Source organism: Nyctereutes procyonoides, unplaced genomic scaffold (assembly GCF_905146905.1).
Source record: "Nyctereutes procyonoides isolate TBG_1078 unplaced genomic scaffold, NYPRO_anot_genome, whole genome shotgun sequence".
Taxonomy (NCBI): domain Eukaryota; kingdom Metazoa; phylum Chordata; class Mammalia; order Carnivora; family Canidae; genus Nyctereutes; species Nyctereutes procyonoides.
The window spans coordinates 11,936,723-11,961,051 of NW_026575037.1; the positions used below are offsets into that span (position 1 = coordinate 11,936,723).

General features: G+C 46.8%; 1 protein-coding gene across 2 annotated transcripts in view; it reads right to left on the reverse strand.

The window, feature by feature from the left end:
- The window catches only part of CACNA1E (calcium voltage-gated channel subunit alpha1 E), a 385,492-nt gene that overhangs the window by 10,647 nt on the left and 350,516 nt on the right, over window positions 1-24,329 (reverse strand). For both annotated transcript variants that reach the window (XM_055319282.1, XM_055319281.1), the window contains 11 exons: window positions 23,829-23,920; window positions 23,076-23,241; window positions 18,616-18,743; window positions 13,349-13,445; window positions 11,160-11,265; window positions 10,208-10,315; window positions 9,293-9,393; window positions 8,906-9,012; window positions 5,046-5,157; window positions 1,811-1,939; window positions 595-775 (listed from right to left, as the gene is read on the reverse strand). In XM_055319282.1, the coding sequence (XP_055175257.1) occupies window positions 595-775; window positions 1,811-1,939; window positions 5,046-5,157; window positions 8,906-9,012; window positions 9,293-9,393; window positions 10,208-10,315; window positions 11,160-11,265; window positions 13,349-13,445; window positions 18,616-18,743; window positions 23,076-23,241; window positions 23,829-23,920 (1,327 nt within the window). The remainder of the gene's footprint in view (window positions 1-594; window positions 776-1,810; window positions 1,940-5,045; window positions 5,158-8,905; window positions 9,013-9,292; window positions 9,394-10,207; window positions 10,316-11,159; window positions 11,266-13,348; window positions 13,446-18,615; window positions 18,744-23,075; window positions 23,242-23,828; window positions 23,921-24,329) is intronic.

Below are 24,329 nucleotides of genomic sequence, written 5' to 3' on the forward strand. Positions count from 1 at the left end.
CCATTTCTGCCATTTACTAGCTCTGTGATAAAGGCATGTCACTGTGTTTTGATCTCTGTTTCCTCATTTCATAAAAGAGAAACCATTATAATGCTTCAAACTCTATCAGTATGACCCTTTTCCTTAAAAAACAAAACAAAACTCCAAAAACCTAAAACGATTCCAGTGTCACTATTGGGATTGAAGTGGAATTGACGGTAAAAGCCCAGCCCCTGCCAGGAATGTATTAGAGGCCCCCTAAGGAACCCTAGTGGTTTTGCAGAAGGTCATTTGAAAATCACATTTTTATTATTGAGATATAATTAAAATATAAGATTATAGGAGTTTCAGGTGTACAACATAATTGAGTGAACAGTTCTATACATTTTAATGATTTCTATAGCCCTAATCTGAAAAAGATTCCAGCCTTTATGATGAATATAGAAGATGCTGTATTAGGATAAATCAGAGAGGGAACTCTTTTCCTGGTGACAAGTGCTCTTCCTTCCCTCGTTCTCCTCAACCTGAATCCTGTTCCAGTGACGTGCAGTTCTTTTCAGAATTGGTCATCAGAGCAGGAGTCTGAAAAGAGGTGAACAGCAAAGACCCCCTCACCTGAGTCAGAATTCAGGCGATGAGCTGACAGTCTTAGGGAGGAGTGGTAACTCCGACGACGTGACTTGTAGGTATTTTCACTGCTTCTCTCCATGGAGAATTCCTCCAACCAGGAGGAATTTGAACGCTTATCCCGAATAGTGGAAAATGAACGTCTCATGGAGCTAGTATCTGTCACCACCTGGAAATAGGAGCCCCCAGAGGAACGCAAAATCTGGATTAATTACTGAAAGGGTCTAGAAGTAAGGAGGAAGTGAGATGGAGATTGTTGAAGATTGCCAACTGTAACCTCCCTGGAATCCCTCTTGCTGAGACGTCAGCTGGAGAAAAGGGTCCTGGGCTATATTAACATAGACACTAAGACTTATCCATGGTCTTTTCTTCATGTTCGAGGAAGCAAGCAGATGAGTGTATAGTGCAAGCTTCCCATAGAGCCATCTAATGTAGGGACTTGGCCAGTGAACCTTGAGTCACCTTGAAATATTGTGAGGGCAACTGTCAAAAAGTCTGCACCATGAGAGAAGCATAGCTTTGCCTTTTATTTGTTGCCCTTGCCTTGCACTGCCATGTAGCACAGGAGCTTAGGAGAGCTTGTAACTGGGCAGCATCTAAGAATGCATTGCTCTCTCTCATCCATAACCTCCCCCCATACCTATGCCCACCCCCTCCTCAGCCCCACCTTAAACTCTGGCATTTTGATTTGCCACAGATGTTAAACAGATTCACAAAAACTTCTTGTCTCTGTCAAAACTTGATGTAAGACAGACAGACAGAAAAAAGAAGCCAGGAAAACAGACAAAGAAATGAGGCGTGGCCTGCACTGGTTAGGACAGACGGTCCTGACACAGAGCTGTGTGTGTAAGTAACTGCATATGTGCTGGGGGATACAGGAAAGGAGGAAAGGGGAAAAAAAAAAACAAAAGGAAAATCCTGGAAAATATTTCTTGCATGGCTGGTTAAGTCTTGAGGATATTGAGCCCATCCAGAAGGAGTTATACCATTTTGCTGCCTAGCTTGTTATGGTTGGGGCTTCACTGAAAACACATCTTGGAGGAGCAGGCTCTATAGAGAAGGTCCATAAGCCAGACTTTGCCTATAGGGAAGGGAGGGGGCAAATCAAGGGCTCACCTGAAAATATCAGATGTTTTGTCATAACCCACCAATCCAATACAGCCCAGGATGCCACTACACATGGCAGGTGGTAATAGCTTTTTACCTGGGGATCCACAGTCAGGCGTGGCATAGAAGATGCCCTCCCAGATCCCGTATGCTCCTGGGTGTCCGAAGGAAGGTAGATGCCATGGTTAGAGGACTGCACGCTTTTTAATTCACTAACCTCTGGCTCCTGGAAATAAACACACAGCCAAGCTTGTGGGACTCGGTTCCATCTCATTGCTTCTCACCTCCAGTGGATGATTCGGCCTCCTCCATGACAAGAATGGCTTTTAGAAGAGAGACTTGCATCTCTGAGGTCTCAGTTGTATGTGTATATGTGGGTGCATCCGTGTGTGCACATGTGGTATAACAGATGTCCCAGATAGAAAGCTCTACTGGGAATAAAAAAGTAAAGATGGCCTTTTCTAGTCAAGTATCGTCTTGTTTACCACGAAGCAGTCCTTCAGATTGGCTAGTTTTGTAAAACAGTATCACTCATAATAGTTCTTAGATATGTGAAGTTTACTTTCTGATAGTTGGTAGTGTTAGGATTCTTCTTTCAATGTGATGAAGTTATTTATCAAACAGAAACCACTGTTCTAAGGAAAGTCACTAATTTCTGGTGTCAAACACATCAGCTCATACCTTAAGCCACGTGATTTATTAGCTGAGAGCTTTCTTGTGATTAAAACCATTCAAAAAATGTGATAGATGGCCATCTGTCAGGGATGCTCTAGACTAGGGCAGTCCAATAAAAATATTACACGAACTACCTCTAATTTTAAATGTCCTAGTAACTACATTTTAAAAAGTCTTTAAAAACATCCAATGTGGGATCCCTGGGTGGCGCAGCGGTTTGGCGCCTGCCTTTGGCCCAGGGCGCGATCCTGGAGACCCAGGATCGAATCCCACATCAGGCTCCCGGTACATGGAGCCTGCTTCTCCCTCTGCCTGTGTCTCTGCCTCTCTCTCTCTCTGTATGACTATCGTAAATAAATTTAAAAAAATTAAAAAAAAATCCAATGTAATATATTTTATTCAACCTAATATATTTAAATATTCTCATGTCAACATGTAATCAATCTAAAAATGGGGATGTTCCACTTTTTTTTTGCCCTCTACATCTTTGACATGGGCATGTATTTTCTACTTCTAGCACATCTCAGTTTGGACTAGTCACATTTCAAGTGCTCAATGGCCACATGTGGGTGGTGGCTATTATATTCCGCTGTGCCACCCGAGAACATTAGAAGGTTGGATTGGAAATCTCTAAGGTCCTACCAGCTCTTTTATGTGATTTTCCTGGTTAAAGAATATTAGTTTGGCAACTGTACATGATCTACACAGATAGCTACTGTCACTGCATAAGGGGTAGAGTTGCCTTAGAAATGTTTACATGGGACACCAAAGAGACCTAGAAATATCCTGGACATCTGGAGATTATCCTAGAAAAAAAGGCTATTTTATATTTAGGGAATGACACCCTAAAAACCTAGTTGTTTAAATAGGGGACTGCTGAAGGAAAGGGTGCCCAAGACCCTCCCCCTTAGTCTCCAAGACCATTTGGCCAGGTGGTTTCTGGTGCGCATGGGAGGACTGCCCATCTAGGACATGTGATATGTGCACTTCTTGAGGAAACTATAGTGTTTGCAGTACATGCTTTATAAAGCACAAAGGTCCAACTTAAAACAGACGTGGTCACAACACTGCAGTTTGTGAGGTGTGAGAGGTGGTATAAGACACACGCACAAATCACGGCCACGCCTCCGGACGTGGAGCAGGGGGCCCCGAGAATGGGCAGGAGTACACAGTGGTGAGTGTGTAGCACGGGCTGACACCTGAACTGGATTACAGACACCAGTACTGACAATGAGATGAACACAGATCCAAAAAGTCCTGGCACTATGGCTCAGCCCCGGGGAACCCATAGAAATAATGATGTAATGAAGCCTCCCTGTGAAAGAAAGGACACATTATTGAGATTTTCCCAGCCAGATGCATCATCAGGCAGACAAGCTGTAAAATGCTGAGAGGCACTTTTAAGAATCAAACTATCTGTACCAATTAGTCCATGGTGCTAAATTCCTCATAAAGGAAGGCAGGGAATTAGTTCAAGGATTCCTGCTTACCTCACCAAGAAAACCCACTCTGAGAGGGTCTGGTCTAGCAGTCTCCCACACATCTACACAGAATTCCCTGTCTCAGCAGTCGCAGGAGTTGGAATCACCTATTTGTCTGAGCTAGTGGAGGGTCTTGCCCTCCCTCTAAGGGTACCTATGCCAACAGACATGTACTCCATAAACAGGCCAGTCCCACACTCCACCCACATCATCCATCCAGGATGGCTCTGGGGTGCACGGTAGCAGTGGAGGGAGTCAGGAGAGAAGGGAAGAGAAAAAACACAGATGAATTATAATCAAAGTGACACAGAACTCAGGATAAACTGTCTAATATGGACTTTTGCAAATGTTGAGTTTTGTCTTTTCCTTTCCAGCCTTGCGAACACTTGAGCTTTATTCTAAGCTCTGGAGGGAACTTGCTCTCACAACTCCTGGACTAAGGTTAATAGTAAAGTCTATTATCATTAAGAATCGCATTTTAGCTTTGCATTTGCAAAATCTAAAGTCAATGCTCCCCTCCCCCCAACCTGCCTTCTTCAAGCTTCAACCTGATTCAATAGGTTTCTCAGGAATTTTACCATTTATGTTAATGAAAAACTCTAGGTTCTAGAGAGGGATTTTAGGGACCTCCTATATGAACTTGATTTATAGAATTGTGACCAAAAGGGACACAGAAAACAGGTAAGAAATTCTTCTGTAACTCTTAGCAGATAGCTAAGTCACTCACATCTGACCGCCTGAGTTACCCAGGAGATGAGTACCTCCGAAGGGCTGGCATAGAGCATTCCTGTTTCCCAGAAACAGCACCTGGCTACAGTAAGCTGTCCATTTGGTTCCACTCATTCTGATGATTCATCCTAAGGCTCTATATCAAAGGCAAGAATTTGTGACTCTTGCTTCTATATTTGCTGCTTGCAGGCATAAATTAAGAAGGTTTGGCCTGAAGCAATCGAAGTACCTGCAGCAGGTAAGGGGCTCTGGGATTCTAAAACCCACAGAGGGAGCATTTGTCAGAGAACATGAGAAACTGAACCATGAAAGGAGGGATAGGAGGGTGACTAACTGGCAGGGTTTTCCTGATAAACCCTTAGCTATGAAATAAAATTTGGAAATGACAGTGGGAGGGATCAGGAAACCAAGGATGTATTTGTGAGGTCATGTAACTCATTGATTCACCAGAGACTGCTGTTCCTGGAACTGTCCATCATCGGCTGGATCCATACAAGCCAATTGGAATATTTCCTGGGGGGAGAGTGGACTCATCGAAGGGTATCCACTACGGCCACTCCTGAAAAGCAATGGCAAAGTAAGAGGTAACGTGTTCATGAGAGAAAGAGAAAGTCATATCATAGCTGCCGCTACTAATTCCCACCCCATATAGGACTTCCTTCCCAGGCAAAGGGTGACACCTATCAGTACTGGCTGGCTTTGTAAGGCTGGTAACTGACAGGCTGGATCCTAGAATTAAAAGGTAAAAAAAAAAAAAAAAAAAAAAAAAAAAAACATTGGAAAGGAGAAGCCACTGTTTTCAACCTGTATTTGGAACCATTCATCATTCTGCTGGTGACTAGACTATCTGTGACAAACGGCATTATTTGTCACACTCAGCCATATGGAAGACCAGTGCTCGATTACAAACCTGTTTCTGCTCAGTTTCTCCCTTCAGCAGGGAAAAAAAAATACTGTAGTTTAAACAGTGAACAGTTTGTTTAAATATTAAGCAGTCATGGTCTTTTAAATAATTTCCTCCAGTTTCAGTAGAAATACGGTTTTATTGTGCCAACATCCTTGGCCAAACTAAACAATTCAATGCCATGAGCATTTATCGAAGGATGGCTCTGTGCCAGACACTATGTCTGTTGGTTTAGGAACTAGGTGCAATGATCTCTGAGGTGGTGGTGAGGAGGTTGGTAACTTCTGGGTTGATGGCTATGGAGGAGGATACCTAAATGGTGATGAGGTAAGAGGCCTGTGAATGAAAGCTATGGTGAGCTGTCCCGGTGTGCCTGTTATTAAACCACTGCTTGGTATCTGTAGGCACTCTTAGCCAAATGGGATCCAAAGGGCTACTTAGGAGAAACAGAAGTAGCCAGTCTCTCCTGAGAAGATGGCTGTTGCTGCCATTCACTGCTACTAGCATAGTACCAGGTGCCCTCTGACCTCCTCAAGAATGCAGAGTAAGCTTCCTGGTGGTGGGAGGGACAGTGGTCAGGGACTGAGCCACAGCTCTCAATAATGGTGGAGCCAGAAGGGAGAGATGGGGCATCATCTCGTGCTCCAGGGACAGCCATTTCATCGTTGAGGGTATTGCACTCATGAATGCATCCACTGGAAAATGCGAGGCATGAACAAATTTACTTAAAAATTAATCCACAGGCACAATCTTACCTGGACTGGGATCACAGGGAGAGATCTGAAGAGCAGAGTCACCCCCACCTGTCCCCTTGCTGCCAGGAGGATGTTTGCTGAATTCTCACAACTGACACAGAGTGATCTGATATTTAAATCACCTGCTTACATGCCAGTCATCTTCCTCAGAGGCCTTCTGAGAACCTCGAGGAGCAAGATGAGCACTGCTCTATGAGAAATCCCAGAATCCCCCACAGGTAGAGAGGACCCTTGGGATCACCAAACAAGCTCGCAGAGTTGAAGAACTTGAAGCGAGATGACATCCTTCCTACTTTAAAAACCTTGTCTGGTTCCTCATTGTCAGGATAAAGTCTGGAATATGGATTCTCATGATCTAGTTCCTTTCTCTCGCCCTGTACCTCCTGCTCCTGAATTTCAGACACACTGGACTCTCCTAGTTCATTGAATGTGCCCGCCCGGCTTCTCTCTGCCTCAAGATGTTAATACAGACTCTTCCCAGAGAGCAGAAAGCTTTTTTTCCCAACCCAACTCTTTTCATATCATTTTGAATTCATTCTTTCAAATTCAACTTGTGAAGGAAATACGCTTTGACTTTTCCCCTTGCCAGAGCTCACATGGACTCAGATTGTGCCATGTTTTCTTCCTCATACAAATCACAGAAAATGACAACTGTTCTTCTTTCCAGCAATTCTGCTTCATGAGTGGCTTTCCAGCAGGTGTAAGCTCAATGACAGCAGGAGGTCCTGAGGAACCAGCCTGCTCCTCCACCAGTGTCCCACCCCCCCTTTCAGGAAACATGCCAACATCCACCCCAAGGTGTAGGCCAGAAACTTGGGAGTCATCTTTTATTTTTCCCTCTCCTTCACTCCCTGAGGCAAATCAATCATCAAATCCCACCCAGTCTCCCTACTGGAAATATTTCAGGTCTGAGCATCTTACCTCATCTCCAGCCTGTTAGTCCAAGTCACAGTCATTAATGATTAGCACAATGGCAGTCACATACTAAAAGCAGTTCTATTGTCCAGACTGGTTTCAAGAATCATCTTTAAAAAGCCCAAGTCTGATCATGTCCCATTGATGAGTAAAACCCCATGGCCCTTAGATAAACTCTCACTTCTGTATTCTGCTTATAATGCTTCCACCTGTTGGCCTCACTGAGCTCCCCGTGCTCCAGCCATTCTGACAGTTGTCAGGTTCCTGAGGCTTATCCCACTCTCCCCTGTCTTGAAGACCAAGCCTTTGAGTCTCACTTTGCACAGGGAGGCCTCCCCAAGCCCTCGAACCAGATGTGCTACTTCTCTTCGGTGGCATCGCAATAGGCTACCCTTCTGCATTTTAACCTTCGTCGCTTTTGTAATTTTTTTTTCAGGATTCGTCTCCATGAGGGCTGTGATCAGTGAAATCCCGAGTGTCTGAGCCAGGTTTTCTATCATATGGGATTTTAAAAAAAATATTGGTCAAATCAAGGAGTGAATGAATCAATAAACATGGCAAGAAAGTGGTTTGATGCCATGGTGGGAGACATGTATGGTAAACTGGTGGGGTGAGGGAGATCTCGGTGGAGGGATGCCCTCCTTTCTAAGCCAAAGTCCTTGAGAAAGACACTGGACTTTCACTGCTCCAGTCATACCTCCCTTCCTGCACAGACCAAAGATAAACATCTCTTGGTTTTCTGTAGACACGTGAAGCCATACCTTGCTATCTTTTTTTTTCATACCTTGCTATCTTATACCATCAAATATTTGTAAAGATCAATAATAGCTTTGATCATGATGTTGGTCCTTTGCTTCTCTTGCACATGTGTTACCTTGTGACCTCCGAGATCAGTGCTTTTCAAGCACAGGTGTCTAACACCACAGGCTGAAAGGGATTCACGGTGTGAGAAATTCCAAATGGCCTTCTGACCCAGGGTCTCATTCCCAGGCCCTGATTTCATTCCTCTGATAATTACTGAAGTTGTGGTATTAAGTGATTACTGGCTCCATGAGAACTAGGACTGGCTTAAATCCAACCACAAAAACTTCCTCATGTGAGGCAGAGGGACTCCTGCCCTTTGGATACTTGTACATGTTTGCTGATGACAGAAAGATTGTGTTATTATAACGAGATATGTATGCATTAATACATCATTTAGGCTAACGACCAATGGAGGGGCTAAGGTTTGCAACTCAGAAGAGTTGGCAACTTCCTTGACTGATGTTTTGTTTCCACTTCTAATACAGGCTTTTTTTTTCTTTTCCTTATCTAAGATTCCTTTTGTTCATTATTGATAATAGTGCAGTGGGAATACTCTGGAGTTAAGGATAACAAACTTAACCTCAGTTCAGCTTCCTACTAGCCACATGACTTAGGGCAGCTTATTTAGTCTCCAGTTTCTTAGTTGTAGAGTGATGACACTAACATGTGCCCTTCCTTCTTTGTCCATTCACAGTGCTCTCTCTCTCTCTCTCTTTCTCTCTCTCTCTCTCGGGCTGGCCCCAGTGCCGAACTCGCTATTACCCTTGCTGAAGAACTGTTTTAAAATAAAAGAAAAATATTGTTGTCTCAACCTCAGAGAAAGGATTGCTTGGCTCAGAACTATTCTTTCTTAGGCATTTCTGGGCCTGCATGATGGCACTGGTGATAGGATGCAAGCAGGCCAGCTGTGGACCTATGGTGATACTCACAGGCCTGAAACGGGGTCCTGCTGGAGATAGGGCAGGGCTTTGGCATTAGCAATGATCTCCTGAGGCAGAGATGAGGGCTCCATTCGCTGGAACATGGGTGCGTTTTTCTGTATTAAAAGTAGGAAAAAGGAACTCATGTGACTATGGGGTATGCTCGCGGAGGGATGGGAAATACAAATTACTTGGGTAAGACAGGAGCATGCCTGATCCTCTGATCCCCTGAGTTTCTAATCTCCAACACTAGAAGGTTCCTGCACACTGCACCCCTTCCTCTGCTTCTAGCACTTGCAGGGCACCATGCCCCAGGGAGGCACAGGTCTGTCCCTATAGGGGCCCTCCTGGGACTCCTCGTGGCCCACCCACTCCCAAGTTGTCCTTGACTCTCACCTGTTCCTCCAGCTGCTGCCTCTGTTTCTTCACCTTACTCTGTTTATAGTAGTCCATGATCATCATTGCTGCATAGATTTTGCCCACAGTCAGGTCAGAGGCTAAAACCACAAGTGTGGCATGGAAGGGAATAGGGAGAAGACAGGTGGCAGAGAGTGAGGACACCTCACAAGCTTTCCCACTCTCTGAAGCAGGTCTGCTCCCTCAGCCACCCATCTAGCCAACATTTATGGAGAGTGCCACAGGTGCCGGACCCTGGGAATACAAAGTGACGAGGTCCTCCTCAGGGAGCTTCCACAGCCACCCAGAGAGGGTAAGGATACTGATGATAAACCATGTATTAATAAGCATCACCTCTGCTGATCTCCAGTGCTATCTCTAAGTCACAGCTACATAGAATAAGTTACCTTATTCCCAACTGTGGGAGGGTTTGCTGAACACTATCATGTGCAGGGAGAGAGCTATGCACTCAAGAAGTTTTACCCACAGCTATAGTGACCAATCTTGGAGGGGGCAGGGAGAAAACAAACAAAACCTTCCAATTCATGCAAAAGGGATTAAGAAGTGGGGGATTTGAGGGATCCCTGGGTGGCGCAGCGGTTTAGCGCCTGCCTTTGGCCCAGGGCGCGATTCTGGAGACCCGGGATCGAATCCCACGTCGGGCTCCCGGTTCATGGAGCCTGCTTCTCCCTCTGCCTATGTCTCTGCCTCTCTCTCTCTCTCTCTGTGTGACTATCATAAATAAATAAAAATTAAAAAAAAAAGAAGTGGGGGATTTGGAATTCCCCTAAGGATAAAAGAGCCACCTTTCCTTATCTCCTTGGTCACTTCCTATTCACCCCCCTCCACCCAACAGATGTGACCTTGGTATGCTGAGCCCACAGCGACAACACTACCCAGGAGGAGACCCCACACCTTTGGGCATGGGCACAAGCAGGTCTAGCATCTTCTGGGACAGGTGAGGCCAGATGGCCAGGGTCTCCTTTTGCAGCTCCGAGTCTAGCTGCTGCCTGTCTGCACCACCTAGAATAAGAGAAATTTTAATAAATAGAACAGACACACAAATAACAAGGCTGGAGGGAGTAGATGGGGGTGGGAGCTGAATCAGCATGGCACCTCATATCCTCAGAGGAAATCTTGGCACTTGGTGACAGTGGATCTTGTAATACCACGTCTTTCTGCTGAAGAAGCAGAACACATTTTGGCTCCCCTTTCTAGTGACTCAGAGATCCTTGTCACAGAGATCTGAGGCCCCAAGACCAAGAGCACCTTCCTCATTCATTTGAAACACCTCCCAGGTGCTTAATGTATCAGAGGACAAAATGAAAAGAGCCATAAGGAGCCTCCCCTGCCTCATTATACGTACATCAATTCTTCCATCAAGTCTGACTCCATAGTCTGAGTGACCTGATCTTAAAGAGGATTTGGATCAGGCAAGAGCAGGCAGGCTGGAGGTCTCTAGAAATAGTGATCCTTTTCTCTCCTAAATCACTGAATCAGAAATTGAGAAGAGCAAAGGACTGCCCTGATAGCACCCATCACACACCTTCCAGGGCATCATAGAGAAACCACATAAGAAAAAGACAAAATCAAAACTCATTTGTTCAATAAGCAAACACTTCTAAAATGCCTACTGTGTGCCAGCCACTGAGGAGCACATGCTGGTGAGCTGAAAGGAGCCACAGAGATTATCAAACCATTTTTCCAGGGAGAAATGGCAAACATTTCTGAGTCAGAGGTGAAACTAGGACCCTGTGGCACATTTGCACATCGTGGCGCTATCAGACGGATGCAAGTTTGCACCTCTCCATCCTCTGCCACCTTGGGTGAGTTGTTCTAGACTCCTGTTTTTCCATCCCCAGCTCACCTTTGGCGATTTTGATGTCCAGGGCTGTCCGGATCAGAGCCATCAGTGTGGAGGTGAAGTGGACTGTCATGTCCTCAGCTACTGGCATGTTCATTAGGACCAACCTCTGTGCGAAAGAGAGAAAAGAAACAGCAGGAGGAAAAAAATATCGAAAGAAACCTCGGTGAGCAGAGAAGCAAATTACAGGGGTCAAATGCAGAGACAAAAAAGAAGGGCAAGGATTCCCTGTCCCCATTCCCACCTCCTCTCCTTGCTTCTCACTTAGGGTTCATTCACTGCTATGTAGTTATTGAGTTTGTTTTTTCCTAGGGGATGGTGCCGAATTCCAAAAGAAGGGGGACTGAGCATTCTGCAGGACTCCTCCATGGTCCTAGGAATGTCTTTGATAGGGGTGGAAAGTGATTTCTAAGATAAATGGCTCAGAGAGAAGAGTCAGCTCTGGGAGGTGACTCCATTCCCTGATTCAAGGCTGCTCTGTTCCCCCTTGTCCCATGGATGCCCCCAAAATGCACACGGAAAGACAGGGATGGGGGAGATTCTGCTTTGCTTATTTGACTTGAAAGATGCATCCTGATGCCCCCTTTTTGAGTCTTTAAAAGGTGAAATTTGCCAGCACATGATTAAACATGCATAAGTCCAACTTATCCAAAGGATGAGGTGGAGCAGGATGGAAAAGGAAGAGAGTGCAAACAGGGTCTAGGGGAAGAAGGTTGGGGGAGCAGAGGAGAGAAAATGAGAGAAGGGTGACCAAGGCAGGAGCAGAGTGGGTAGGCCTTGTTCCCCTTACCCAGACGAAAGGATCAAACTGAAATGGCCAAATCCACTTTCCAGAGAGTATCTTGCTTTTGGAATCCTTTACCTCCCCCCACCCCATCCCGGCACCCTCTCTCCCTCCAAACTTCATCCCAGAAGTTCAAAGAACTCAATGCCACATTCCACCACCTGGTACTTTTGGATGTGGCCATCATGAGCAAAAAGGATGCCAGCCCATCAGCTGTGCATGGAGAGCCATGTGCTGGACCCTAAAGGGCCCTGTTCCAAGGAGATGCTCTCTGGAGCTGTACAACTTTGAGGTAGCAGCAGCAGAAGGTCCTCTGGCAGAACCACCAGCCTAGCAGGGAGGGACGTGTCTCTTCCCAAGGCAGGATCTCTAATGCGCCATTGGAACATCTCGCCTAATGTGATTCCACAGACATGGTGTCTTAGAGTGTAAAGTCAGTTTCTTGTTTGTTTCTGAGTTCCATCTCTCTCCCACTTCCTTAAGCTTCTAGACAAGTGGCACATTGCTGTGGTGTGTTCCTAGATGAAAGAGCTCCAGAGTTCTGGGTCAGCCTAAACACCATACAGGAACTATTACTAATGGGTGGAGGAAAAAAATTAGGCCCTAAAGCTCTGGGTACCCTAGTGGCAGGTGACTTCCAATATATAATGCTGCTGAGCAAGCCATGGGGAATCCACCTGTCACTATGGGGCCAGCCCCCGTCCAGTGAGGCCAGTAATGCAAATCTAATGCTGAGCACAACTTGTGCCCGTTGTCACCTTTTCTCTTGTACTGACAAGAGAACCTGGCAGCTGAGCTGATGGGGGAAGGGGGCCGGATCCTTCCTCATGTATCATAGAACTCATGTTCTTCTTTTTCTCCAGATATCTAGAAGGAACCATGCCGCAGTTCCTTCCTATGTCAAAGAAGAATAAATTTGTTAAGGATTTGCCTCTCTCCTACAAATTTCTGGAACCGAGTTTAGATACATTTCTGCATTATTTCCTTAGTTTGTCTATTTGAAGTTTTTTTTTTTTCTTTTAACAGGCTCTGATAGCGGTTTTGCTGTAGGCTTCCTTCTTGTGCATATATGCTATCCTACCGGTCACCACTCTGCCTCCTCTGCGGAAACACGCTAGTTAACACCTCCTTCCTAGTAATCTGCTCACAAGAAGCCACACGCTTGTAGAAACGCAAAATCACACACAGAACGCCCCAAGGTGAAGAGTCTTGCCAACCATCCTCCACATTGTTTCAGGACTCTGTGCTTCCAGGAACCTTCCCTGCCCTTCCATCTCATCATTTCCTTCCCCCTTGGTTCCCTCCTCCACCTCCCCAGCCCAGCTTCCTCCCCATGTTCTGGCCTCCCCACAGCTGGGTCCCATTTCCTGCCAGTCTCTAGCCCAGAACAAAGGAAGGGGTGGTCTACCTTATATGCCACTTTGGAGGGACATCTCTTGCCGAGGCCTAGCGGTGGTGACATGAGAGTCAGCATTTCATACATCTCAGTATAATGGATGCGGCCACTGCTCATGGAGGGGTGGTAAGTGGGGACGGGCCGGGTCGGCGGGGAGGGTGGCAGGGGAAGGAACAGAATGGGGAGCAGGATGCAGACCGGGAGGAGAGGAGAACAGGCATTCCCAGAGAGCCGAAACAAAACAAACAAAATAATACAGAAAACAGGAGGAGAGAAACAAAACAAAATGGACAAACAGAAAAAGAACAGGAAACCTGTTAATCAAGGCAAATCGTACATGTGACTCCATCCTGGTGCGGATTTATATCACGCCCCACACAGACCCGGGAACATTGAGGGCAGCCTCTGGTCCCTCTGACCTTGGTGTGCAGTCCTGGGGACTCGTTTGCTCCTCCTGGATGGTCATGAGCCTACTGGGCTGTTCACTCTCTCCAACCCCCATTCAACAACACAAGCCGGTTTTCAATTCCCAGGGCTGTGTGTGAGCGGTATAAAACGGATAGACGGTGCTCCAGCCACGGGTTAGGATTTATGGCCCCAGCTGGGATGGGGCCCCGACCCAGAGGGAGGGCCTTTCTCCTCCTCTGAACCCACAGGCAAGAACGTCGTGTATCCCCCCTCCGTGAGTGTGTGCAGCAGGAGGCGGCAACTTGCACTGAAACCGTGGTGGGCTGCTTTCCGAGTCGGCCCGTTGCTTCCACCTGGCTCTGCGGGGAGGAGTGCTCTTTACTCTAGGCATGCCCCAGGGTGATGGCATGCTGGGGACAGAAGAAACCAAACCAGAAGGAGGAAGAGCATCTCGCATGCCATGCTGCCCTCCCGGCTCTCCCCACATGCGGCTGCAGGTTTCACCGGGGTGGAGTTTAAAGAGTCTCAGCAGAGGCAGCTGTTTGGCCTCCTGGGGGCCGGGATCACTGTGTCACCAACCCCCAAGCCAGCTCCTTCCCATTGCCATTGCCTGTGCAGGCATCTTCCTGGGCCTAAGTCTTCTGCTGGCTGCTGGACCGTGCTACGCCCAGAGAGCCCACCCTTCCCTCCTGCAGCACCAGGAGAGGCTTCCTTCTCTAGCGGGCTTGGCCTTGGATGGAGGCTTGGCAGGGCCACTCCTGTTGAGCTCCCAGGACCCGGAAGAGTTGAAGGGGCAAGGGGTCCTATGTGCTCCTGAACAACGTCCTTGGGCTCATAAATAAGCAGTGATGCGGCAATTATGACAGACCCCTTCCTCCCCTCAGCAGTATATGGAGGATCCTAAGGCAAGAAATCTGCTTAGGAGCCCTCCGTCACCTACAAAGACCTTCCCAGACCCCCTGAGCTACTGCATTCTTCCACACGCCACCAAGGCTACCCTCTCTCGCCACTCTCACCTTTTGCTCTGATTCTTCATGGTTTCTCAGCTCCTTTCTATTCTCGAGATTTTACAATCTCTTCTGGCCAAACTACCCAAGAGCTGGAGGATGTGCAGGGATAGGGATGATGACTAGAATCACACCTTGCTACTTTACACATGGGAGGATGACACTATTTTTACCAAAAGGAGGCTCTCTGTTCTCCAGTGAAGGGAAACCAGTGAAGATGTCTACATTCTCTGGAGGACAGAGAGGTCCCTCTGGTGTAATCTACAGGTTAAGACGGAGTGGGGAGAGAGACAGAGTATGCGTGTGTGTGTGTGTGTGTGTGTGTGTATAATACACACGTGACGGAGTGTGTGCATGTGCTGAAAAGTGAGAGAGGTCAAATCGGCCTTCTGCATTAAGTCCTTTTTTCTGCCTCCCCCCCTCCCCAAATGTGCCCTTCTTCCTTATGTAACAGCTGCTGGTTCTGGGAGGGTTTGGACCTCTTTAAACTCAAAGGAAAGCAACATGAAGGTTCCCTCATGTGGCGCAGTGGTGGTGGAGCAGAACGGAGAGGAGGGTTCGAAGTTGCACCCCCCGGCCAGTCACGGCTGGGGACTGGGAGGCAAACCTTGCAAGCCACCCTGTAGGGGCAGTTCTCTCCCAGGCCCAGAGGCGGCGAGATCACCCGCACTAATTTGTACATATCCTTATACGGGATCCTGCCGCTGTAAAGGAAGCACAGGCAGGTTAATAGAGGACACTCAGTACAGGGTGGGAAAGACATGACAGTTTAGCCATGATGTCGACGGCTGGAAGAGGAAGAGCAGCTTTTTTTTTTTTTCCTGGGACCTGGCAAGGTCAGGCCAGGAGAAACTGAGAACAGTAAGCATCAGACAACCATCTCCTTGCTGAACTGCACTGCCCCTGGTTCTCTAAGGAAATCCGAGCCCGCCCAGGCCCAAAGGGACTGCCAAATGACCAGGAGCACCCCGAGACACCTATCTGGCCCATACTCAGCCAGCTGCAGAAAATGAGTGGTGGCTTGAGCCAGGCCTTGAAGAATGCAGCTTGATGGTTCACAAATGCCTCAGACAGCTGTTGAGAGCAGGTGCCAGGCTGCCATGGAGTGGACTTCCTGTGTGCTTTTCACAAACGCTGATGACAGTCGGTTGCTCAGACCTGCTTTTGGGGGCAGTGGGAAGTCAGTATCTCTTTGCAGCCCAGGAGAGACATATTTCCCGTTGGGCTAATTAGCAAGACGCAGAGTTAGCATAAGGGGATTTGCACAGGGCTTTGCTTCTCGTGGTGACAGACTGTTTCCGAGTTCAGCCTGGGCCAGCTCTGCTCACCTCAGTGGGAGCCTGCCCAGATCTGTGCTCAGAGAGCAGCCTGGGAGGGTCCCATGGATGGTCTTCCTCTGCCTCTGCCCCTGCCAGCCCCCAGGCAACCTGGTCTGATCCAGCCAGAATTCCAGGAACAACGTGAGCTCTTATCACCCTTCTATCACAAGGGCCTGCTAGTGAGTCCTGGCTTTCTGCAGGAAGGACAGAATCAACAATGGATTCATTTCCAGTGGCTAATGCATCTGCTCCGTCAGAGACCAGAACAAGGAAGCCACATCCTGGTATGGACCATGGTTTCTACCTGAAATCATGTCCACCTCTGAGGATCCGGTCCTTGTCAGCAGCCATGTGAGGCTCCGCCCCAGCTTTATTCTTTCCAGTCTTTTCTTGATTTTGGTGTTAATTCCTCCTCTTTTTCTAAATAGCAGCTCATCGGTACTTCAAGTCTCTTGATTCTTGAGAGGAAGTTCATTTAATCATTTGTTCTTTGTTTCTTGAGATGGGATGTGGGTGGGTTCATGCTTCCTATAAGCTGGTGTTCTCTGCGTTCTGTATCAGTCTTCCTTTTGAAGACATTGGCTCACGTTTTCCTTGTTAGTTCCCCCCACCCCACCCTGCAGCTCAAAGAGAAAGCCAATGAAACTCTAACCAGACTATTACGCTGTGAATTCTGAAGCAGGAGAGGTTCTCCTTTCTATTTTTGTTCATAGCTCTTAGATCTAAGTCTCATGATTTTTTTTAGTTCTCATGGAATCCTTTCTTCCCAGCAGCTGGAGTGAGTGGGGAGGAACATGTTTAATGCACAAGTTTTTTGGATCCCAAGATAACACGAAAGCACAGGAAGCTGGGGTTTCCGAAAGCCAAGGATGCCTGACTGAGGCTAGGTGAGCAATGAGCTCCTCTGCTAGGAGTTCTCCTCTCTTAGGCAAGGGAAGATGTCCCTTCTCAGGCTCCCTGTTTCATGGCCATCCTTGCTTTACAAACGAATGTTCCATAATTTCTAGTTGCTCTCCAGTATGGTAATTGTCACTTGTGACAACAGTTACATACATGATTTAATATAATCCACATGGCCACCCTTCAAGGTAGGCAGGGCATCATCATCATCAACATTTTACAGATGAGGAGGCTGAGTGTGGTTATGTGACTTGTGCAAGGCCACAGGGCTGATTTGATGCAGGCCCTGGCTATATTCCCTCTAACACACCGCCGGTGGCTTCCTAAGCAGCCTATCTACTAAAAAGTAGGTCCAGAAAGTAAAAGCCATTGCACAGCCATGGCAACAGAAATGGATTTGGAGAACTCTGTGCTCTAAATTGTTAATAATTACTGAGGGGAAAAGGAATTATGATTGACACTTCCAACACCTGACCCACGTTCAACAGTGTCACAGGAGGGTAGATTTTAGGGAGTCTCAGATTATGCAGGGGCTCCAGGTGGAAGCAACGTGGGCCATTCCTGTGAAGGATGGCCTTTCTTGTAGTATTTTTAGAGGGGGACCAGAATGGGTAGATTGGTGAGATAAGGTCCTAAAACTAAAATGACATGGGATAGAAAAGTTCCTACGGAGTGAATGTGCCCAGAACGGTCACCCTGTCCTCAACCATGAAGGGCCAAAATGCTGCCTTCGCACTCTAAAGCAGGGATCAACAAATTCTTTTCTGTCAACAGTCAGGTCATATTTTTGATTTTGAGGGTCACACTGTCTTTGTCACAACTATAGAACTCTGCCTTATAGTGTGAAAGCTGCCATAGATGATACATAAAAATGAGTGAGTATGGCTGTATTCTAATAAAGCTTTATTTACAAAAATAGGCAGTGGGCCATGTTTAGTCCTGAGGCTGTAGTTTGCCAATCCCTGCTCAAAAGCCCAAGAAGGCGCATCACTGGAGAAATACTGGACCAGTGAAAGAAATCTGGGGAGGTTGTTCACATAAATTCCTGCCATTTAGTTCAATTCTATGCAATAAAAATCCTCAAGCATTTAAGGGATCATTTGGATGGATGACTTGCTTGTGTTTTTTTTTTTTTTTACATAATTTCAGAGTTATCTCAATAGTATCTTTTGAGAGGGATGAGAAATAAAATGCTATTGTCATAGACTGCGATGATCAGATGTTCAACTGGTCCAGAAAACCCTTGTCATCCCACCCCGACTCCCCACTCCGGTGATTCAAAGGAGCCCACTAACCACTGAAAGGGAAAGAAAAAAAAAAAAAAAGAAAAGTAAAAGATTACTGGAAGGTCCTCTGGCAACCGAACCCAACCATTCTGAGATAGAGACTGTGTGATGAGATTGGCAAAGAAAAGGAAAGCCTGTCACAGAAGGAATGAGAGAGGAAGCAAAGATAAAGAAGCTACATTTTTGGTGACTGGCCTGATACCAGAGCCAATCTGAGGGCCTGGGCTCTTCCACAGGCCATGACTCAGAGGAATCTCCTCTCCTTCTGTTACAGGCAGGCATCCAGTTCCAACCCCTTCCTTGGGAACTCCAGAAGCCCTCAACACAGGCTCCCCAGGATGGCCAAGAGGCCTACGCACCATGCAGCTCGGTCATACTCCGCCCAGACGCGGACAAACTCATCCAAGTGGTGGGGCCCTAAGATGGAGGAGTCCCGAGTCAGGTACTCGAAGTTGTCCATGATGACGGCCACAAACAAGTTGAGCATCTGGAGGGCAAGGCGGGGAAGAGGAGTTAGGGGAAACCTAACACAGTAAAACAGCTTCAAGGTAAACCAAGAATTCAAAAGTGTGTGAGGATGAAGTTCCTAACTAAAGCACTGTTGATCTTGCTCAGTGCAACATGTTTTCATTATAATTTCCACACATTTCATTGTGGAAGCCACATCTACTCTTCAATGCCACTTTATATTTGCAAAGAACTCCACAAAAAGAGTCATTTTGTTAGCTGTTCGAATAATGTGTTTTTGCAGCAGAGGAAGCAGCAACAGCGACAACATTCTCAAAGTCAAGGCCTGACACCCACCCTCCCTTCCTTCCTTCCACCCCCGCCCCTTACTTCACAAAAGGAGCCAACAAAAGAACTGGTAAGGCATCTGGGAGCTCATCGCATGGCTTACTGTTTGATGACTTGGAAGCTGTTCGTGCCCCTAAGTGGCTTCTAAAACCCTGTTTTCTCACTTATTTATTCAACAACAGTTCTTGTGCACCCACTGTGTTATAGAGATCCAGGTGCTACGGAGAGGAAATAAGAAAGCTGTTGTCCAGAGATACATTCCTGTGCCAAGCTCCTTGCTTAAAACACAGCAGGCAGGGTGCCTGGGTGGCTCAGTAGTTGAGTGTCTGCCTTTGGCTCAAGTCATGATCCCAGGATCCTGGGATCAAGCCCCGTATCAAGCTCCTTATGGGGAGCCTGTTCTCCTTCTGCCTGCATCTCTGCTTCTCTCTCTGTGTCTCATGAATAAACACATAAAATCTTTAAACAAAACAAACAACAACAAACCACAGCAGGCCTTCACTAGATATTGTTACTTGAATATTCTTAAAGTCTTACTTAGTATTTAGCAGAGACTGTGATGTATCAGGAACATACAAATGCTACAATTTTTTTTAAGAGCCATGAAAGAAGTGTCCCCAGGTTTCACTGGGATCAGAAAGGAGTTTGGATGTGAATTTCATGTAATTTCCAGTTCATGAAATAGTATCCATCTTTTGGCTTTTTTCCTTAGCCATTTAAGAATGTAAAAACCATTGGTAACTCGGGGGCCATACAAAAAGAGGTGGCACACTGGATTTGGCCCATAGGCTTTAGTTTGCCCATTTCTGGTCTAAATTATGAGGACACAACAGAATCCACCAAAAGGGTTTCAACTGGGAGAGAGACTAAGGTTTGTTTCATCCAGAAAGAACCCTTGGCAGCAGTCTGCGGAGCTCCTGGACCAAGCCAGCAGCAGGATAGCAGAGTTGATAGGAATGGAAACTTAACGGGTGTGGAATGGACAGAACTTGAGTACAGTGAACAGCATTGTGTTCTTGCTTCCTGGCTGCCTCGTCCTCATTTATTGTATATCTGGTCTCTTGAAGACCCCACCCTCTGCCTATTCCCAGTTAACATGGTTCAGTGGGTGTCACACGTGACCCAGGCATCAGCCAGTCAGTCACTGACCTGTTCTCTGGGCCACAGTGATTGGTGATCCAATCAGGGCCAATAAAATGGTACTGAACCTTCTGGGTGATAGACTCGTTCTTCCCTGTCAGTCTTCAGTGTGTGAGGATTGGGGTTTAGAAATGCTGTTACAATCATCCTGGAGACACAGGCTGGGGGTGTTTGAGCAAAGAGCTCATGTGGAGGAGCCTGGAAGAAGAGATCCATAAATAGAGAAAGAAACCTGCTTGAGGGACGCCTGGGTGGTTGAGCGTCTGCCTTTGGCTCAGGGAGTGATCCCGGGGTCCTGGAATCGAGTCCCACATCAGGTTCTCCAATGGAACCTGCTTCTCCCTCTGCCTGTGCCTGTCTCTCTCTGTGTCTCTCATGCATAAATAAATAAAATCTTAAAAACAAACAAACTTACTTGAGCCTCTCCTGCCCTAGGACTCTGCATGTATATGTGCCTATAAAATCCCTTTCTGCTTAGGCCAGATGGAGCTGGGCCTTCTGTCACTCATGAGTGAAAGAAGCCTGCCTAAGGGAGACAATGGTGGAGGGGGTGAGAGAGTAGGCTCTCTGTTGGTTCCTAGGTGGATGGAGGTGCCAGATATGCAGACAGCATACAAGGAGAAAGTCTGGAGACAGGGCGTGGTTGGAGTCTTCTCCTCAGAGAGTCTTTACAGAGAGACTGCCGTCTGCATCCTAACAACCCATCTTGTGATGCCCGCCTGCCTACCTGCCTTCCTCTGCCCCACTGTCTAGGATATAAGAGGATTCCTGGAGGTCTAGCCCTTGGAGGTGATGTCTGGGGATGCTAACCACTCTGTAGAGCCACCATAAAAAGCCTGTATTGCCTTCACCCAGACTTTCCTGGCATGTGACGGAAATAAACACCTCTCTTGGTTAAGCCACTGTTATTTGGGGACTTCCGTCTCATGCTGCTGAACCTAATCCTAGCATGGGCTGGCCTTTCTTTCTGTCACTGAGATTGGAGGCACAGTGAATATATTCAATCACTGCCTGGGTTATAAAGGGGTTTCCACACATCCACACATGTTTTACACTCCTTTTAAAGTACTTATTAGTAATGTTAACAAAAACTGTTAGCATAATCACTGCTTTACATTTGTACAGTCTTCTACAGTGTGCTGTGCACACTCAACCCTATTATTTGTTACAATGCTGCTCTAACCTTGTGAGGCGGACTTAATTACCATTGGGCCTTCGAGGACACAAGTGCTTCCTAGACATATTTGTATTCTTAGCTCCAAGCGCACAGCCTGCACATCACAGTGTATCAGTAAATCTTTGCAGAGTGGTTGGTTGGGGTGAAGAAGCTGTGTGACTTGCCCAAGGTCACAAAGTCAATCTCATGTAGAGCTGAGATTTGAAAGCAGATCATCTCGTACTGAATATAGCCTCTTTAAAAATAACATTAATGTGAATTATGCAGCACCCTCTATCTCAAAATTCTCAAAGTACCTTTATAGTCTCTAATTAATTTTCCAGTTATATCTTTGGTTTCTTTTTAAATATTTATTATTAAACACTCACACTGTGTAGGATAAAACTGAGCTATCCACATGCCCTTCTATGTGCTCCTCCATATCACCCTACAACAACCCCATCAACAAGCACTGATACCCCTATGTGCCTTCCTCCCTTTGACTCTGGTTGACAGGGAGACTGCTTACAGTTTTACCCTTATGCCTCTGAGATGCTGCTTTGTGTTCTTTTTTTCATTGAAAACCCTTTCACACCCACAAGAAGGGAATGTATTAGAACACACGTACCCACTCACCATGCAAATAATACCCTTATTATCAAGTCATTTTTCCTCTCGTTTACAGAAGTTACAAAATGGAAAGTGTTTTGACCATGCTAGGAGAGCAGAAAAGCCAAGACCACAATGTAGGCTAACCAAGTCTCCAGTTGACTCACTCCCTGCTAGGTTAACCTGCTGGCCACCCTCGAAAGTCTGCCTGCAAGCCACTCTTGAGAGCTTTTCCACACCAGAGAACTGGACACATGGCAAATCCCTCCTGATCACTTTAGAGAGGCAGAAATGCCTGGGCAGAGCATAACTCATTTGTTGATGCACGGCTGTGAAGTTAACCACTTTTCAGTGGCACTGCTTTAGTTTTAGATCTTTGTACAGCCAGTGACATTAGCAGTGAAGCCAAGCTGAGGGATGTCAGGGTAGCCAGAGACACCAGATCGACACTTTAATTGATCTAGTGGCACCTTGTTTATGATTGCACCGGTGAGAGATTTCTGGATGCCAGGGCGCTGATTCATGCTTTCTCCCAAGGAAAGAATTAAGGCACTTAGGGCTTCTCACTATTTTATAAGTGGGTGTCCTACACATATGTCACTCAATATTTACAAATGCCCAAAGCAATCATTTCCTTTCATGTCTGTCAAGCTGGCCAACTGTCATCAAACATAGTGACATAAGAGAGACCGCATCTCTGACACTATATTGTCACTGCTCTACTCTTATTAATCCTATCACTTTACGTTTTCCGAGGCACTTTTTCTCAACCATTTGAAAGTCTCCGAAAGGGAGAGAAGATATCCTTAGCCCTACCTGTAAGATAAAATACTTGAGGTACTGAGAAGAGAGATTTACTCTGGGTCACAACAGATTCAACACGAGGCTCAATAATTTATTCCCTAAACTCCACTCCACTTGTCATTCCTTCTCACAGCAATCCTTCCCTAGAGGCAACAAAAACTGTTCAGTGGCAGCCACGGGCAGTCACTCACCCAGGAGTCTGCTAAGCATCCGCCTTCAAGAGTTCCCTGGAGGTTGGGGTGGTGAAGGGGAGGGGAAGGGGAAGGGGGATAAAGTAGGCTGCTTCTCCAGCCAAAGAACACAGGGTTTGCTCACCAAGAAAGAGCAGAAGAAGATGAAGGAGACAAAGTAAACATAGGCCAGATCGGTGCCACAGCGCTCATTCTCGTTCTGCCCCGACGGCGCAGTGGTGTCGGGCTCGCAGCCTTTCTCCCCGAGGCACGACAGCATTATCTCCTGCCAGGCCTCTCCCGTGGCACTCCTGAGCCCCAAAGACATTTTGGTTAGTAGTAGCCGGTCTGCACATCTCATGCTCTTTCTGGCCCTCCTTCCCAGCTGGCCCAGCCCTTTCAATCCTCTGTGACCAGTTAGTCTCCCGCTGGTGCTCTCCATCCTAGGGATGGAATGTGCCAAGGAGGTCTCTCTCAGGCTCTGCCACCTACCCCGCTGCTGCTCTGTTCTTTCTGGAGTCTCTGCCAACAGTGGTGGAGACAGTGGTGGGGCTCCCTACGGCCCCACGTGAACTGGCCCTCCAGGGTTTCCACCCATGCTACCTGGAATTTGATGTGCAGGAAATCGCCCTCGCTTTCCCCACCCAGAGTCCTGGCGCACATGCTCTAAACTTGCAATTTACAAATCACTGCCGAGTCAGAGATGCTGAGGAAACTTCCTGTTGTCATCAGAGCAGGTTTTCAGAGGCATTGCCTCCCCCCGCCCCTACCTCTACTCTAAGGTATGTCCTAACAGGAGCAGAGCAAGTGGAATAGAGACAAACAGGAGGGAAAGACAGACTAATTCTATCCTCCTGGACAAGAGAGCTACAGCTCCACTGGTTATGCATCCAGGTACCTGAAGAGTAACATGAGGGACCCAAAGAAACTCCGGAAGTTGTTGTGCCGGTTGATGTGACTCTCCTCATCTAATTTTATGTTTCCAAATACCTTGAAAAGAAAAATGAAAAAAAAAAACAACAAAAAACAAAGAGCATTACTGAGCTGTGTGATGTGCCCTGCACATGAATATTAGATGTGCCTCCATCTACGCGGGTTGGCCCATCTGTACACATGGCCCTTCCCCATGGCCTGATCCTGACGCAGATGACTCAGACCCACACAGGCTGGTGGATCCCATGCTCCTGGCCTGATATGAACAAGGAGTTACATTCTCCAGGGCAGCAAAAGGTACCAAGGACCATAGAAGGCAAGAGCTTTTTGAAGTCACGCCTGGTTGTAGTTCCTCTCACACCTAATTTGGTCTTTTTATTTCCACGGTACCTGTCACCATGGTATTCCAGCAGTCTGTCAAAGACATACTTCTTATAATAGAAGTATAAGGAAGGAACTACCCCCT